At 43.3% G+C, this 19,441-nt stretch overlaps 2 protein-coding genes across 3 annotated transcripts in view; one reads left to right on the forward strand and one right to left on the reverse strand.

Annotated features, from left to right (window-relative positions):
• Positions 1 to 19,441, reverse strand: part of LOC119181527 (protein O-mannosyl-transferase TMTC1) — a 78,140-nt gene that overhangs the window by 25,489 nt on the left and 33,210 nt on the right. The window contains exons 2-5 of the mRNA XM_075883661.1: positions 9,505 to 9,682; positions 9,061 to 9,134; positions 4,544 to 4,753; positions 3,111 to 3,189 (exon numbers count right to left, since the gene is read on the reverse strand). Coding sequence (XP_075739776.1) covers positions 3,111 to 3,189; positions 4,544 to 4,753; positions 9,061 to 9,134; positions 9,505 to 9,682 — 541 coding nt within the window. The remainder of the gene's footprint in view (positions 1 to 3,110; positions 3,190 to 4,543; positions 4,754 to 9,060; positions 9,135 to 9,504; positions 9,683 to 19,441) is intronic.
• LOC119186381 (uncharacterized) overlaps positions 1 to 19,441 on the forward strand; it is a 188,185-nt gene that overhangs the window by 7,741 nt on the left and 161,003 nt on the right. The window lies entirely within an intron of this gene.

The following is a 19,441-nucleotide window of genomic DNA, read 5'->3' on the forward strand; positions in this document are numbered from 1 at the left end:
GAGTAACTGTCTTATGTGATACGAGCACGTTGCTCAAAAAACGCCCAAAAGCAAGTATTGAAATAATGTGCGAAACAGTGAATTTATGGGAATTTTTTTTATTCCTAGTTTTCCGCCATTTCTTGAACTTCAAATGGCGGCCACGGACGCAAAAATGTTTTGACGCCGCAAATACCTTGGAAAAAGTTCTTAGGGTTAATGCATATATTTGTGTAATTTTCTCAAACTATTTGACATAAAGTTATTATTGGTGAGGGCACGGTTGGGATAGTTGGCATGGAATTACCCGATATAAGTAAGCGCGGAGGCGTACTCATTGAGAGAAGCCTGACGAAAACAGTATAAAGACTGTTAAGGTTTGTTCTATCACTCCTGCGCAGCGTGGCAACGCTATTGTTCTGGTCCAAGGCAGACTTATTGGCACCAAACTGCGCTGTTTATCAATCGCCGTTCTTTGCTTTATAAAAGCCTGTAGCCCGCCTACGCGATAAAAAATCCGCACGCACACTGTGACGGGCCCTATTTATTATGTACTTCACCGCTTAGTGGCATTTGTTGAGAAAATAGGCGACCAGTTAAGCGTCGACCTGTGTAGTACAGTGGCAACAGTTTTTCGCTCCTGAAACGAAAGGTCCGTGTCGGCCGAAGTGGTCACATTTCAATGCAGGTGAAATGCCAGGCGCCTGTGTAGGTAACTGTGTGATGTCAGTTACAAGGAAACGAACCCCACATGATAAAAACTTTAAGAGCTCAACGTGTCTCATATTCATGGCGCGGTTCCAGCTCGTAAACGTCCACATACTATACCCTTACTTGGCAGAGAGCTGTGAGAATGACAAGTCTAGATGTGCTAGAACAAATTGTCGGTTTTGTCATTATGTATGTGGATGTGGGAGAGTTTACAAGTTCTCAACACGCCGAAAAGATCTCCTGTTAAATACTAACCATAGCCCCAATGGTTGCTTCAAATAATTTTTTACTTTCATAATACCAACATTGCCAATGGAATAAGACGTGTAATGTAATAAGTTTTCTGCCTATACAGCACGACACTATCAGTGATTTTAAATGTGAAGCATTTCTTAGTGAACTTCGGTGACTTTGAGCGTATCTATCTATCTATCTATTTATCTATCTAACTAACTATCCGCCACAAATTTTGGTTCTCCTGGCTGTTCTGATAATGGTATCGATACCAAACTGGGTATGGCATAACATGGCTGCATGACGAGCATACTTGACTTGTCACAACATGAAAATCATGACTTACATTACGTGGTCCTTACTCTTGCAGTGATTTCGTTCCCATGACTTGTTGCAAAACTGTTATGGCATGACATGTTTGCATGGCAAACACAAGCGACAGACCCTAGCATGAAACTCATGGCATGCGTGTCATGTAACATCATGGCTACGTTCCACGCTCACGTTACGCTCACGGCTAATTCGCTAGCGTCACATATACCAAATTTCGTGTTACGGTATGTGTATAAATGACAAATGCATGTGACTGGTGCAAGCACGATAAACATGAGATGCGTGTGATGTAACAACATGACTACATAGCATGCTCATGATGCACTCGCGGCCGTTTCGCTAGCTTCACATCTACCAAACTCGGTATTACGCAACGCCAATCGATGACGAAAATATGTGACTGGTGCAAATATGATAACCTTGAGATGCGTGTCATGTGAGAACATTACTACACGTCATGTGAGAACATGACTACGCCACTACATTTTGACGTGACGCCGTGCGCGTGCTCGCCGGCGTTCATTTCGTCGCGTCACGCCAGCGTTGCGACGCCAGGCGCTGGTCCTGCCATACACTAGCAGGCGCCGCCGCGCTGCGTTGCTTTGACGCATGCTCATTTCAGTGCGTCTGGCGTCCCTCTGTCACAGAGAGAGGTAGACGCAGTGCAGTCTAGGTAAGCTTTGGCGCGAAATGCAGCACGCATTTCGCACTGGTTGCCGTTGGGCCGCGCCGACAGACGCTGGTCACGCCTGTCGCGCCTGGAGTCAGACTATAGACTGCTCGCGTTTTGCTAACGAAGCGTCGCTGTGCCCAGCGTGCGCATGCGCGTGCGTCAACGCTACATTGGAGTATATTGGGCCCTTCACGATGCGATGCGTTCGTGGCCATTTTGCTAGCTCCACATGTAGCAAATTTGGTTTTACGTGACGTCCACGTATGACGAAAATATACGACTGGTGCAAGCATGATAACCCTGAAACGAGTGTCGTCTAAGAACAAGACAACAAACCACGATTATAGCGTGCTCGCGTCCGTTTCTCTAGCTCCACATACACTAAATTTAGTATCACGTGATGTGAATAGATGACAAAAGTAAACAACACATCGAAACTTAATAATCAAGACACGGAAGTCATGTACGTCATATTTCCCTTCACCTTTTAACGTTGTGCTGATTTTAAAGTGACATATAACTGTATTTCATTCGTGCTTCACATATCATCGATTGCAACTGTGCGTGGGATCTGCTAAAATTTTTTCATTTCGAAACAATATGAAAGTTAGATAGGGCCAAATTTCCATAGGACTGAGTTGCCGCCAATAGACGTACCTCTTGGTGAGCTTCCTGTCGATTCAGCAATTGAACTGCACCTAAGTGCTTTCCTGCTTGAAGATTCGGCAAGGCCTTTTAATAAATTACAACCTTGGGGACCGCAATATGAACTTGTAAAGCAACATTGCCTCTTCATGCTCGTCATGCTTTTTCTCTTCTTCAAATATGCACTGTAGAGTGCGTGGTACAGTGATAGTCATTTTGCTTATGACCCATATTACGGCTCCAAGCACACCAGTCCTCGCACGAACTAGACATACGCCGAGGTATACGGGTATATATGCTTCTCTTGCCATATAAACCACAGCACTTCGTTGGATATGTCAGTGGCAAATATACATAAAACATTTCGAGTTTTCAAGTGTAAGAGAAGAAAGCACAATGCGCCTTGAGTAAACACTTCAATTTTTTAGCAAGTTTGAGCATTACTACATGAATACAGATGTCCAGATAACTATGTTTAGAAGTCTTATACAGCGCTTCCTTTACGCAGGCAAGTGTGAAGCAAGTGATCACTTACCAGTGCCGTGAGCTTCACAAGCTCACAATCCGTGATGCATCGGTAGGCAATGTCTCGTATACAGTATCTGCAGACTGGCCTGAAAGTTACAGACGCTAACTTTTTCATGTGTTTAAAGCTGTCATTGAAAATTTCGTGCGCAGATCTCTTGCACTTTTTCAAAGACATGCTCAATGACGCTCGTATATTGAAATTGAGCAACAATGTTTGAGATCACAAGATCTACTTTCGAGAGAGAACCATGGCTGGCATTGAAGCCGAGGGTATGACGGAAGCCCATCCGGTCAGCATGAAACATTAGGCTAATGTTTGTCAACCAGAAGTCCAGACGTAACCCACATGTTGTTGTGGCCCAGTAAAAGGGCTGCAACAACACAAGGGTTAACACTTGCTGCCCGAGAATATGGCTACCACGGCTCGAAAGCGGTGCTAAAAGCCTTCTTTAAACTTTCTGATAAATCAGAATCAAACGGCACATCTGTCAGGACCAGCTGGGATCGACCTCCTCACCTTGTTCCATCTTGTTCTGACGTTCAGAACGCTGTCTGATGCACTGTTTGATTTAATGCCGAACAGCAAGTTCACTGTGGCATGCCAATGCATTTATATGAAGGTTGATGCTAAACTCTTTTATTCCTGAACATTTGTTTGTTTGTTTTCTCGAAATGTAGAAGTGAGCTCACAAAGCTTTATTGAATGCACGAGTTTGTGAAGTAGCTGTGAACCATGCGTGGTGATTGTCGAGAAGGTTTGGAAACAATAATCAGGCACACATGTTTGTGCGTTCAAAATGTGCAAACAGGTTATCTCCATCTGGTACATCTCCACATGCTGAAAGGACGCAATAAAAGATATTTAAAGGGACCCTGAAACAGTTTTTACAATTTTTCGCAAACAAATTGGTCCGGTACACCAAGTTCCAAGGCTAACTTAGAGATCAATTTCAGCTCTTTGCGTAAACTGTGTAATTTATTACAACGCTTTAAAGCTGCGAATCGCTCCAGATCGCTGCGACTCCGCCAAACGGGTTTTCAACCACCCATACACCAAGCGACACGCTCTGCCTCAGTGACGTCATCATTTCCAGCTGGTCTGATTGGCTGTGGAACGTGCAGCACAGACTGCCGGTATCCAATCGGCTGCAAAATTTGCGCGTATGCGGTCTCATGCCACATCGTGACGTAGGCGCCGTCAAGGCGGAGCTTAGGCACGAGCGCTCGAAGAAAGAGTTGAGGGCAGTTGAGAGTGAAAGGCGGAGCGGAGGAGGAAGGTACTTTTTCAATACTCGTAGTTCCGTTAATATTGAGTGTTTTTTTTTTTTGAACTCTGGTGCCAATGATGCTTCAGTAGTGGTCTGATAAAAAAAGGAATGTTAAAAAACTGTTTTAGGGGACCCTTTATTTCAAGTGACGGTAAAAAGATATAGAGCTTACCACTTCCGGCACTGAGCTTTATGGCACCGAGTCTCTTGTTCCGCGTGCATATAATCACACACTAATGTGCACACTCTGAGAGCCATGCACAGCGGCAGTACTGTGATGCCTTGCTCTTTCGAGAGGAGCGCACACACGGAGAGCAGGCCACAAGCTGCGAGCCACTTTGACCTTTCATGGCCTCCTTGTACATCTCGAGAACGTTGGCAGCTGTTCCGAGAAAAAAGCGAATTAGAACGCGTATCTCAGGATTGTCTTAAACTCTGGACTCTCGTACCTGTTGAAAATAGGAGCGCGAGTATTTCAGAACGTTCTTTTTTAGAGTACGCAGTCTGCGTGCAAATTGTAACGAGATGCTCATGCGACAACAAAATTACTTCGCTTATGAGATATGCAATCTGTAATTCTCTCGCCATATTCGTACATTTGTGACAAAGCAGGAGCGCACTATTTGTGGAAAGGATGGCTGGGTAAGATGCAGTATCTGTAGTTTGACTGACCCAACATGCCGCACCGAAACGGTTTCAGTAATATTAAACCTAAAGTCACATAGCAAGGTTCATAAAAATAACCGAAAACTAAACCTCTCATATTTACATCAGATTGCAAAACCAACAGAGGCACTATATCCAAAAATAATTGTAAAAGATCACTCGTTTATGTAGTCTGTTGAAATACCTTGGTAAGGTTGGAAGGCAGAATTATGGTAGCTGTATTTACAATTTTTACGTGGCCTGGTAGTGTGCCAGTGAAGAACATTTTGTTGAACTTCTAGAGCCCATTTAGACGTAAGTTCTCTAAACTCAGTAATGATAAATTACGCAATAATAGATGTTTATTTGAAATATGTTGACAGCCAATGTTGAGTGCACTGAGTTACTCTTAATATCACACAGCCTCTCAATCTGCACTAATGTGCCGATCATGCTCATGGCCATCTTTGTTTCATGAGAACCCGAGACCCTTCACATTATTTCTATTTTGGGATATTCTGAGCGCTATCACATTTTCGGTGCAGAAGTATGTAGCAAAAATCTCCTCAGTGGCACAGAAGAGCGCGTTAATACTTATCCTACGCATTCCCGTGTCTTTATCACTACGCCTTCACGAAAAAAAAAGCGAATAACCAACTAACAACGTTCTTGCGAAACACTCATAACTCACAATTGACTGATTGGGCAGTCTTTTCATTCAAAATTGAAAGCACCTCTCCTAAATTAAGGCGGCGATCAGGATCCAATTATTACGCTATGTAAAGTTGCTAACAATCCCCGTGCTTTACCCACCGAACCTTCATATTGGTCATTTGTACTTGACATTAAAGGTCCGTGCTTAAGCGCGAAACTGCAGCGTCCGTTCCTAGAGTCAGGTATGCCTAACAAGACTGCTGAGACAAGGCATGCGTAGGCAGCTTGTATATGAGCGGGGGTGACCTTTTTCGGAAGAAAATTACGTGCGAATCGGCAACACTGCAGCAGGGCAATTGTGCCCCGAACATTCGGCGCACATCTGATGCAATGCCTGGTGAGAAGCACACTGCTATCGAAAACGCATAAATCAGGCAACAGCTGAAGGTGAACATTTCAAAGCGTTTTTACGTAAGACTTAATTGGAGCACTATCAGTATTCTTCTTTTTCGTACTTCTTTGTTGACTGAAAGCAGGAAAGAAACACAAATAAATGCAGTAACGCCAAGAGACTTTATTTGATTATCGCAGTTCATAGTTCATAGTTCTCCAACTGAACGCTATTAAACACACTTACTCTCCAATCTTAAATAGTTCGCAAATACAAGGACTGTAACCATGGTCATTGCTTCAGGTAAATCACGAGATTGTTTTTTGATACAAGGTCACAGCTTAATATTTCTTCTCTTTTATGAGATACAGGTGTTATTCATCTCATTACGCAAGGTAAGAAACTCTGTCGTCAACTTTCCGCACGGATCTTTGGCATTAGGATCTACATGGTAGAATTAGTAGAATAATATAAAGTATGCAAATAACATACTGTGGAAAAAAGAAAGAATATAGAAAAATATTAAAAAAACGAAATAAGTTAAAGTCTCCCACACGCACATATACGTCCCACGGGGACATTAGTGGCAAACCGCATATCTGCATCTTATCTCACCACGGTGCTCTAGTGGTTTCCAATTCCTGCCATGGCGGTCCATTTTCGATGGTGGTGAAAAACGTTTGATGCGCTGCGCTAAGATATAGGTGGATGTTAGATCACTCCAGGTGTTCGGTAATTCTAGAGCCCTGTACGGCCTTCCTGATATCTTGTAGTAACGTGGTGTACTGGTCGAGTGTGTAAACTCATGGTGACACGTAGCGCGAGGAAAACAAGACGCAGGGAAGAACACACGGCACAGGCGCTGTCTCGCGTGTTTTTCTCTTTGTCCTAATTTTCTCGTGCTAAGTCTGGCCATCAGTCCATCATTATTATATCGTGGTTCTGGAACGTTAGGCTATGATAATTTTTATTATTGCCAAACACTAAAATAGTCAAGCCGCCGCTGACAGTAATCGTGTCTGTGACGTGAGTTTTCAAATAAACCACATTGCGTCTATTTCAACACAGTTTGGTTCAGTTAGAAAACTTAAGCTTCCTACTCACAATGACACGTGAATTGACGACATTTGGCTGCAATAAAGTACCACGTTCTCATCAGGCGTCTGTGGTACACACATAAAATTGAACCTAGTGGTTGGACAACTTGACCGCGTGCTTTGTTTTCTCTTTATACTGCGAAGGAAGTCTGCTGCACCGCAACGCTATGCTTCAACAAAACTCATCGTGGCAAGTGAAGCGGAATGACTATCAACCAAAAATTATGTAAAGCAATGAGTATGAAAGCTTGTTCGGCAGGATATGAAAAAAAATTCTTTCGGAATCATACGCGCATCGATGAAGTAGCTGCATCTTTTACAGAAGTAATTGATTGTTTTTTTCCAAAGCGAGAATAGTTTATTCCGAATTTATCCTTATCTTCGTATATTCTAAAAAATGATTCATATGTGTATTTTGTGACGTAGCAAGATCAGACAGTGCGACAACTGCGGGGATCTGTAATGCCGAAATATTTATGCTGTTAATCAATCTATGCCACTCCTCGGTCTCTCATTTTTGGGCTTAAAGAATAATACCTAATGTCAAAAAATGTCCCACAATCACATAGAAAAAAAAACCTTTTATTGAAAGACCGGTTGTCTACTTGAAGAAGTTTGTGACGAAAGCCGATAGTAAAATTGACAACACAGAATTTTACTTTTGTCAATTTATTACTAAAAAGCCGCACATCAGTCTGTCACTGAGGCACGACCGGAAAGTAAAAGATCCCGCACTTTGCCGGACAAAATATCTCGAAAAATAAATGCGCGGTGATTTTTCTCCATGGCCGAGTAAGTAAATATATCCGTCATCTCTCCTTTCTTCTTAGTACAGCTGCAAGATAGACGCCCGCAAAGTTTGCCAAAGGTAAGTCAACCTTTCGCGGTCAGTAAAAGGGCCTCATACATAGAAATGTCATTTTTATTGCGGCAATACACCCGATAGGTATTTAGCAACTCATGTATTGCATGAGGCTATTAAAAGGCGATTTCAAAGTGATTTTGAAAATCTATGCCGAGAACTTGGAAGTGAAAGAGTTCAGATTCTTCGCTGGAGCAGAAGAAAGGCTAGAAACTCATATTTAAAAGCACTGTTTGAAGAACTCTGGGGAATCGCATCTCAACTATGTGTTTTAATTATGATAAAGTTACAACACAGCGTTTCATTTATGGCCATTGCAAGGCAAGTCTTTTAAGTGACGACCACGGTTAGAAAATATGTCTCATATCTCTGCAATCGAGAATATAAAGTCGAATAACTGAGACCACAAAACTTCACGATGATTACAAGGTTGATCACAGTATTTCATTCCAAGAAACATTTTACGAATTACTCTGTTGCGTAATTTGGGAGAAATACGGATGTTCCCCTAGACACAATCAACGAACCTACTTTCAAGATCGACTGTATTTTTTTTCGATTTTTATGTATTTTATTTTGGCTTATGCTAGTTGTACAAGAAGTTTTGAAGTGTTCTGTATCACCTTTGCGTTCAACTGTGGAGATTTTATATATAGATAACGTAATGTGACAATGAAATGAGCACGAATGTTTTAAAGCTTCTGAGTACAAGATTATCAATAGACTTCACAAATCTTACCGCGTGGGAAACTTAAGCGTGCAATCAGTGGAAATGCATTTGGTGCGAAAAATAATTATGTGTAACTAAATAAAATGAATTGTGCCCGAACAAAATCTTAGATATATAAATGGAGCTCTTTCTTTCTAAATCAAACCACTATCGATACCAGAAAAACAGACAGGTTTTGGAGACATCTCTGTGCTTGAGTGCAACACAATAATATCGTGGCATTTTCTGACGTCAGAGTAGCAGAATAATCACGTGCATTAATATTATTCGTGTAAGTGCACGACCAATGACCACTCATACGTATTCTTACCGGTGGTAGCAGAGGAGAGACAGCAAAAAGAAGAGGCAGCACAGCACCTCGGCGCGGCCCACTATACTCGATACCTGCGCCAGGGTGACAGATATGAATAAACAAGCACGTTCTATATAGCACACTACACGACGAAAATAATCATAAAGGGCTCAGTGTGGCATATTGCTGGAACTTATACAATGCAGAAATAGAAAACAAAACAAGGAAAGAAAAGAAATGAAAAATCGAGGGGCCGCAACAGTCTTAGAAGGTCTTGGCGAGACTGCACTCTTGCTTCTGCTGCACACCACAACGAGACACGTAGAAGATAAGAAAAAGAAAAAAAACTTGTCCAGAACACAACACCATTGGTTGAAGTATAGAAATAAGCAGTTGGAGTAATCGATATATAAAACCAATCAGAGCAGGCGCTCTAGTCTTGAGAAACAAGAGAGTACTCACGGCCTCGGTGTGCACTGGATGAGCAGCGAACAGCATAGCGGCCAGGCACGCATGGAGCGCAGCTATTCTCATCACACGGCGTCCGACGACAGCCACCAACACTGAGCATGCGCAGTGCAGGGTGACATTAACCACGTGGTAGCCACGCACCTGCCGCCCATTGACGTAGTAGTTGGCTCTGTGAGAGAATACAAGAAGACGTGCACATGAAGAGTTTCCAGCGTAACCCACCACTGTGAAAGTCTTTGACCAACCACCTGGCATAGACCAAATAAATCAATGTGATGCTGCAACTGCCTCTGCAATAAGCTCTCTATTCTGTCAAAGCGGAATTGCTGCGTAAAGTCTGATCAAGTGACGAGTGAATATCCTTTAGGTGGTTGTATGGCGTCGATGCAAATGCATGTCGTAGAGAATATAACGCAACTCCCTGAAAAATAACATTAGCTGTTCATTAGTGTTATAAGCGGCACGAGCAGAAAGTGACGCTCTCTTACCTTTTGTAAGCACTTCCGTCACAATACTCATTTTCGGTTTTCAGAATATTAAAAACAACCCTTTCTCAATATCTAGTATAGAATTACCAGTTCTGGTCAATATTAAAGGTTATTTCGAATTCATATATTATCAGACCATAGGTATACTTAAGTTAAAAATGCTTTGAATTTAAGGATAAATCATAGTTATAAACTGAAATAATTTTTTGAAAGGCAAGCTGTTTTCTTTAGAGCATTTGCGATCACTGCGGTAGCTGGCGGACAAGGTATTTTAACCAAGCGCTACTTTCTACGTCTTGAAAGAAAGACTTGCAAGAAAGACGAAGGCACCGCCACGGTGGTCTAGTGGCTAAGGTACTCGGCTGCTGACCCGAAGGTCGCGGGATCAAATCCCGGCTGTGGCGGCTGCATTTCCGATGGAGGCGGAAATGTTGTAGGCCCGTGTACTCAGATTTGGGTGCACGTTAAAGAACCTCAGGTAGTCGAAATTTCCGGAGCCCTCCACTACGGCGTCTCTCATAATCATACAGTGGTTTTGGGACGTTAAACCCCACAAATCGTCATCATCATCAAGAAAGACGAAGAGCAGGTCAGGCCAGAACGCGCGACGCTTCTCTGCCCTAACTTTTTAGCCAGTACAAAAAACTACAAAATTTTAATGCAGTATACCCTCTGCATAGCCTGTCACGTAAGAAAGGTCGTCTCATTAGTTTACGTAGTAATTTTTGAAGCGAACTGTAAGCCATTTCTGTCTCCTCCAGCGGTACAGTGGTTACAGTGTTCGGCTGCTGATCCAAGGTCCCGAGCCATGTCCCGAAAGCTTCAGTCACACTTCGATGGATGCTATGTCTCAGGTGGCTGTTTACTCGGCGGTACCAAGGCAGGTTAAATATCAACATATTGTAAAAATCCGTGGAACCCTCCGCACCGCTTGCCTCATAGATTACACAATGCTTTCAGCAGATAGAGCCTCAAATAATAAATTTTATTAAGACATGTAGCTCTGTATCTCTACACGTTGGATAGATACAGCAATACAAAACTGGAAATGAGAGTTCAGTGCACCGGCGATTAGTAAGTCAGCTGCTAAAAAAACACCACCCCAATAATCCTACATCAGATTTTTGTCGCCCCTTTTTCATTTTCATTCATACATATATATATATATATATATACATATATATATATATATATATATATATATATATATATATATATATATATCAGTAACACTTTTGTTTTCTAACGCACGTACTTAAAGAGCAAGCTTCATCAGGAGCAGCACCTTCTATGTTTTTTTTTAATATTATGATCCCTGCAGACGATGCATGTCGTATTCTTTGAGCGCGCTAGTTCTTTTTGAATAGCATGATTCATTCGCTATCAGCAGAGGACAGACTCCGCACATTACCGCTGCACTTCGCTGTTCTTTTTGTTGATTGCAAGTACACCCTCGAAAAGATTGAAGCAGCAGAGGATCTGCATGTGCTAAACCTTCTCTGCTCAAAAGGACGGACGTCGCAAGTAGAAGGGTTGACTCACCAAGAGCGTCATTAAGCAAAAAACTAAGATGGTTTTTGGTGATAAATTCGGTCGGTTTTACTGTTTCTTTCTTTTTTGGTTTTCTTTTCTTGTGTGTTGGCAGGAGCAGCACGGCCCGGTAAAAGAGACATGTGTAGATGCATATATAGAGACATAATTTAATACTCGATATGTTGAAAACTACACTCGCGACGTCTTTGAAGAGGAAGATCTATTTTTTCTTGTAACACCTACTTTTCTCAGTGATGCTGAATGAGTGAGCGTATTCTAGCTGCTTAGCATTAAAAAAAAAGAGGTGTGCAGACTTCGTTTCAAATACATATATCTCTCCTTGTTAAACAAGGTTTTAAGCCCTGCATGCCTATTTAGATTCCCAGCGCAGAGAATACAATACGGACAGCGGTGGACAAACACATCTTTCCACTCTCTCAAAAAAAAACACGAATCGTTCGGAGCTGCACGTATAAATATTATTTAGCCATTCTTAAACAGCGCCCCGGCACGAAATTACTCCTTTTTTTCATCTAAACGAACTTTGCAAATCCCTGCAGAACTCGTTGCAAGTGCTAGTGTGCCGGCATGAGCAGTTGTGTGTCAACTTTTTGTGCATTTTTTATTTAGGCCACATTACCTATCTGCCTGTCACATCAATGCGGAAAGATTATCTGTTATACGCACACGAGTTGTTTTCCGCGACACATCTCGGAATATTCATATCACGGGGGGCTACGACACTGTTATGAACAAAGTACATATCTTGAAACAAATGTTAGTTTATCTCGATGTCTTCTTTATTGAATAAACATTGTCTAATATTAGGAAAGAAACAGCTGTGTAAGGACACTTCTACCTGTTAGATGAAATGGCTGTTTCATTTTAAACCCTGACGTAAGCTTTCGTTTCTTCCTTGTGCAAAATGTTAGCGTCACTCAGGGAATATAGACACCTTGTTTTTTACACCAAAGCTACGTGCAAAAATTGAGCAGTTCCTGCCTATCTGATAACCTCATGACTTGGTCAGAAAACAGCGGCATGCTTAGCACGTTCGATGCTTCCCCCCCTCCTTTTTTTTTGCTTCAACGCAATTCATCATAGCAAAACAGCGCAAAAAAAAAACACGAGCACACAGGAAGAAGACAAAGCAAGTGTCTTCTTCCTGTGTCCACGTGCTTTTCGCGCTATTTTACAATGTAGTACCAACTAGCTCGACTTCCTGTATAATGTATCATTCTCACTGCTTTTTACATCTGCAATTATCTGAAATATCAAACCTGAAGCAGCATTTTCGTGTCATGCTGACATACATAACCTTTCGTGAGAGCCCGGACCCCTGACGCTTAAAAGCCCATATCGCCCTTCACCGAGCAGCGGGAGAGAAGTGCACCCTCCTGGGGTGGTGTAGATGTGAGCACCGCGGGTATCGATTAATCCCCGGCACTTGTTATAAAAGACGACGGGGTTCATATCGAAGGCTTAACCTCCAAGCGTTTCCTAGGGTGTCCTCTCTTCCCCCTGTCGACTTCTCCCTAGAGCTGCGGTACGAAATCAGATTCCCCTCATCACTCTCTTCGTTTACATTTTTTTCTTCCTTATCTCATACCGACACGCTAACGACCTGTTCGCTGCGATTTTGTTCATTACTTCCTATGTGATGGATAAACGAAGAAAAAAAGAAGCTCTTGTAGAAAACGGGGCCCGCAGGGGCACCCACAAAGCAAGCCGGTATGAAGAGGAGGAAACGGTCGATAATAATTCAGCTTATGGCTTTCTACTGACGAGTCAACAAAGTGCAAGGCGCTTGCTGCATAGCCGATTTCTCGTTTGTCTGTTACGGGAAATGCAGTTATGGTGTACGAAGGGCCCCATTAAAGACGTTGTTTTGCGTCAGTAATAACTGCTCTGCAAAGAATAAAGAGCATGGCTGCAATGAAAAAAAAAATCTTTCTCAGAAGGTACATGCAGCAAAATAGGACTTGAGAATCCATAATATTAAGTAGATATAAGATGTGTCAAGAGAAATACAACAGTCCTCAATAATCAGGCAAATGCGATATTTGTTCTATTCCTACACAATTACTACTTCGGCGGCTCCAGGCATCCTAATATTGCTGAAAATATCATTTCGAACTGTAGCTACGAGGTAAAGTTATTTTATAAAATAGTGGAGTCAAGCGATTATATCAAGTTGGAGAATTAAATTAATTCACTCGAAAAACCCTTTGCTGCTTTCAGATTTCAAAAAAAGCAGCTTGAAGAAATATTTACGAAGCAATTAAATTCGGTCGAGTTCATTGGGAAAACTCTAAGCAAAACGTGTTAGAACGCAAGTGACATATTCTGCTGCAAAGCTCAAAAAGAGTTATCTTCGTTATATCAAACATCCATCGACTTTTTTGCGTGAGTGTGCGAACTGCGCTAGCAATTATAGGATGCGTGACGCACATATGTTAACAAACGAGGAATAAATGCACATTTGTAATTGTTTTCGTCAACAGTGAAGTCATTCTAGTCGTATCCATGTTTTCGGGTATGCCAATTAGCATGAAAATCAATTTCGTTTGTGCCATTGAATTTTGTTGAATTTTAATGGGCACCATAAATACAACAGGAAGATTTGTCGACATAGACGAGAGCACGCCGATCTCGCAACCAGGCGCCTTTGGCGGTATACCCTCACTCGCATAGACGCCATAATTTGTTTGCAACTGCCAAGGCGCACCTCGCTAGCGTGGATTGCAGTGGCCCTGGGAGTTTAAAATGCGGAAAAGCGCCTGTTCACGCTGCCCCCGCTTATAACAATTCATCTGGATACCACTGCGCTGTCATCTGATGCGACAACAACCAGCGCAAGAGGAATAGATTGATAAGCACTGCCTTTGAAGTTCACAGCGCATCGCGGGAATCGTGCTGGTGCGGTGTTTTGCGATTGCACAAACTTCCATCCGCACCGAAAAACGCCGAGCTCCGCCACCGGTGGATATGATGTCAATCGGCAGGAAAAACTATGAGTCCAGTAAAGGTGTACGAGTAAATATAAATAATGCGTTTACTCAAGCGCAACGCCAGCTGTTCTGCTTCACAGCATTTTGCGTGCAGTATGACTGTATAGTATGCAGCACCGAATCATTATCGTACTCTTTCGCAGGCTGCATGCCAGTAATTGGATATATTACGACTCACGCGTGGATGCAAGCACCGCGCAGTTATACTTCTGTAACGGCGTACTATAGCAATGCAAAGCGACGTGAATGGCGTGAAAAGCATAGCTTTCAACTCAGTCGAACTGCGGCATGCCTTCACTCCCTAGGCGAATCTGTGCTTTCTGTCGGCGTCACCGTAGCATTTTAAAATCTTGTTCTGGTTGGCAGTTTTGCAACGCGTGTGTTCTGAGTGCCCGGAATGAGTGGCAAATGATCAACACAGTGAATGAGTGCAAGTTGGAGCGAGATTCTAGCACTACCCTACTGAAAAATGCCGTTTGAAATCTTACTGAAAACACTTGGACTCCATACAATTTTCTTATGAGCTATACGGAAAGTGTACGGATTTTTATGGAAACATACGGAAGTTGTATGGCGTATACGCAAATTTTTTTAAGGAAAATATGGAAGGATGTGGAAATTATATGGAACATACGGAAAATTTCTTAGGAAGATATGGAAAGATACAGAAGGCATGTGGTATATACGAAAAATTACTTAAGGAAAATGTGGAAAGGTGTGAAAATATGGAAAGCTTTATGGAGTATACGGAAACTTCCTTAAGGAAGTGCTACGGAGCATACGGAAATATGGAAGAATAAGGAGTGCGAGCAGACTAATAAGACCGGAGATAATCATGTCACTAGATTCAAATGGCAGTCTGAGATACGAATACCATTCGATCCATGGTGGCGCTACATCGCGTCCAGAAAAAGTAATGTCATTGCGATTGTACGTGATGTCAATGTCGACAATTCAGAAATAAATGGCCGCGAAAATTTAAGAAGGAAAATGTAGAGTGATAAAAAAGTGAATATATACAGAAATATTTAGTCCCGTGCCAAAATGACCAGCACATAAACGAAAAAAAAACTTCTACAGGACAAGGGCTCACTTGCAAAGTTTATTCCTTGAGTTATTCATCTTAAAAACATGCTAATTCGCTAAATAAATACGCATAGAAATTTTATATCGCAGAATAAATGGTGACCATGAGCCAAGACAACCCGCTGAACCAGTACACACACAGCCGATAAAATAACCACAAGCAACAAGGCGTGCGCGGCGTGACAAAAAAAAACTAAACGGTTGACGCCGACTTACAACACAAATTCTTCCTTGCCACAGCCAAGGCACGCTGCAGAGCAACTGAGTCGAAAGCAACGCTTTCCGCTAAGCGTGTTTTTTTTCAGTCGCAATAGTAAGCACTTGATGAAGTTGCTTACGAAGTCTGCCATGCACGTGCTGTAGACATTCCGGGCTGTCGAGGAAGGTCTCCTCGACGTTTTACACAAGTTCAGCAGAAAATTCCAGGAGAGCGAAACATTCTTGCAGGTGAAACGCGAAACATTCTTGCAGCCGAACTCGGGTTGTGCAGTTTCGCGTTTGGTTTGCGCAGCGTCTGCTCGCGTGGCAGTGCATGGGTGTTGCTTCACCACGCTTGAAACAGATGGCGCGACGTGCTTTTGAACATGTCAGCACTCTCGGAACTCGCTGTGTTCTGGTGTATATCTTTAGGCTGCAATTTGTTCTGCGCAAGCAAAACTTCAACCTCTCTATTTCAAATAAAGGTCCAACTCCCATATTCAAAAAGCTAATAAATTTAACATCTCGATGGCTTCCCCAAAAGATGCGTTTAATGGTCTTAATATGCCTAGTGCTAAAGAAAAGTGAGTTGTGATGACAGAAAGCAAATATCACATTTTCCTGATTGTTTCCTAATTTCTTGAATTACACAGTATACGTCCAAGTTAAGCCAACACTGTGCCTGCTTCAATCGATCAGCGGGAACAGACGTGTCAATTCAGCGCAAGAAGCTCAATTGGCCACTGTCCAAGGCCTGGCAATAAGCACCACTTCATTGCAAATAAATTTTAAAAAAAGACACACACCACTTGGTTCCACATTACGAAAGAAAAAGTTCTGCAAACAGCTAGGTGATGGTTATCAGCAAAAATATATACGGCGATGAAAAAATGTGATGCATGCGCATCAGAACAGTGAACGTTCATGAACGGTATCTTCGGAGACGCTGCTCGCTCTTTGACCTGGTTAGGTTGCGCTAGTAAAGCATGCTTGACCGAATACGTAAAGGCGTAGGTGACGCTGAACTGAGGAACGCCGCTACGCACGATCGCGTCCCGCAACGTCCAACGCAACCTCAATTTACCCCAATTACTCTCTTGCGGGTCACTCTCTCTGAATGCATTATGCGTTTGTATGCCCACGTATTATAGAAATAACCGGGGGCTTGTGCTTTCGGATTTGCCAAAAATACCATCACGTTCCCCTTGACGACCAATCTTGGTAGGAGCGCGGATTCGCTCAAGCCACAATTAAGGTAAGCATCAAATATCAGAATTGCTCAGCCAGAAATGCGGACGCATGAACTCTTACTATCTGCTTCAATAGCGTACTGCTGCGCATCATCTGAAAGAGTTTAGCCAAGTTTGGCCACACTCTGCGTACTCTGTTTGACATATGGGGCAGCTTTACATAAACCAGAAATAGAACAATAGAGCAAGCCTCAAATGCGAAACACTGGCAACGAAGCCTCCAGCACGCTGCACCTAACTACTTTATTATCCCCTGCAGTGCACTGCTCCTCAGTTTTGCGAGTGCCAGTTCACGCTTTCAGCGCTAGCTAGCTTGTTCATGCAACCGTAGGCGTCATAGACGTTCGTGACATGAAAGACAAGCGAACGGACGAAGCCCATTCTCTTCCTCTGTTGTGAAGATAGCCAGAAAACCGGACTCTCTTTTTTCCCTTTAGTTAAGTTGCTGCTCAAAGCAAAGACAGCAACAGTTGCGCACCGAAGGAGCACATGTGACATTTTAGGGGCGAAGCTTCTTAAAGGGGCACCCGTTCGTCCCTCGTCGTAGTACGTATCATGTCTTACGCTTTGAACTGCAAGGTGGTGCCGGTGGGAGATTTCTCCTGTGCGTTGTTGAACAATACAAAACACGCAACGTGCGTGTTAACTAAAAGCCGAATTCTCCTGTCTCTCATTCCCCATTAGTAGCCATTGGCGTGTACATAAAACACTATCTGACAAAAAACGGTTGCTACGTTATACTCGCCGGGCGTAATCTTCTTGGCTTTAGAAAGGTTTAGCGGGCGTTGGGCTGCAGTGTCATGAATCCAGTGAACAAGCATATACCATAAACTCAAAGTGGTTAAAGGTGGGAAGAAGGCACGAAGCGCAAGCAGTAAGAAAGTGTGCGTGTGCAAACTCTCCTTTAGTCCTTGGAATGTCCGCTGGATGGCGCTGCTTCGATATGTGGAATATATGATGAAAAGATGCGAGACGGTGGTACTTGGAGTGTTGAATATATGGACGAACGGATACCCAGACAGGTGCGTTGACGGACGCACGGGTGGCTGCACGGACGGATGGACGCATGGACGGACGTACAGATAGACGTGCGGATGCACGAACAGACGCACGCACGGACGGGCGGATGGACGCATAGGCGGCCACACAGACACAGGCATGGACGAACAGAAGCAAGAACTAATGGACGGACGGATGCTTCGCCCTACTCTCCATCATTCACTCCGTGGATATGCTGCTATTTTTTTTCTGTTGGCGAGGAGCAGTCGGTTCTATGGCTTCCAAACTTAAACAGGAAAAACTTGTTATCTTCCGCGGGTACTCGGGTATGTTCAGAGCACTTGCTGTCAGGCGAACGAACCGCGACGACTTCGACACCGATGCTCTACATCCGCTATGAACGGAAAGTACGCAGCCTATACAGCTATTCGAATGATGACAATATTTCCCCGGTAAACAACACAATTTAAGTTTTCTTTCTATCGTCGGTCAAAGTACCGTGGCACCGAGAGTTAAATATCACGATTTAAAAAAAGAATATAAAAAATTGGCAGATCCCACGTGAAATAGGAATCGATGATAAGTTAACAACGAATGAGAAATGTTGATGTCACTTTAAAATCAGCACAACGTTACGACGTGGAGGTGAATGTTTCCATACAAGATTTCCGTGTCATGATTATCACGTTTGAATGTGTCGTTTATCTTCGTCATTCACGTCGCGTGGTACCTGATTTAGTATATGTGGAGCCAGTGAAACGGCCGCAAGCATGCTATGAGCGTGTATGTTGTCATGTTCTTACATGACACGCGTGTCAGGATTGTCATGTTTGCACCAGGCATATATTTCGCCATCCATTGATGTCACGTAAAACCAAACTTGGTGTATGTAAAACTGGAAAACGGCCGCGAGCGCATTAAGAATGGCCCAATATACTCCAATAGCGTAGACGCGCGCGCACACTGCGCACAGCAATGCTACGTTGGCAAAACACGAGTACTCTATAGTCTGACGCCAGGCGCGACCATCGTCCCTCGGCGCGGCCAGACGGCAGCCAGCACGAAATGCGATATGCTGAATTTTGCGCCGATGCGTTACCCAGACAACACTGCGTCTCCCTCTTTTCGTGACGAAGGGACGCCGGGCGCAATGAAACGCGCATGCTTCAAGGCCACGCAGCGCGGCATGCGCCTGCGAGTATATGGCAGGACCGGCGCCTGGCGTGGCAACGTCGGCGCGACGAGCCGAAATGAACGCCGGCCACCTCGCCCACCGCGTCACGTCGAAATCTGTTGGAGCCTTGGCAGTGGCATGTAATCATACTCTCACATTGCATGCATCTCTTGATTATTATGTTTGCAC

The sequence above is a fragment of the Rhipicephalus microplus genome, unplaced genomic scaffold (assembly GCF_043290135.1).
Source record: "Rhipicephalus microplus isolate Deutch F79 unplaced genomic scaffold, USDA_Rmic scaffold_19, whole genome shotgun sequence".
NCBI classification, from domain to species: domain Eukaryota; kingdom Metazoa; phylum Arthropoda; class Arachnida; order Ixodida; family Ixodidae; genus Rhipicephalus; species Rhipicephalus microplus.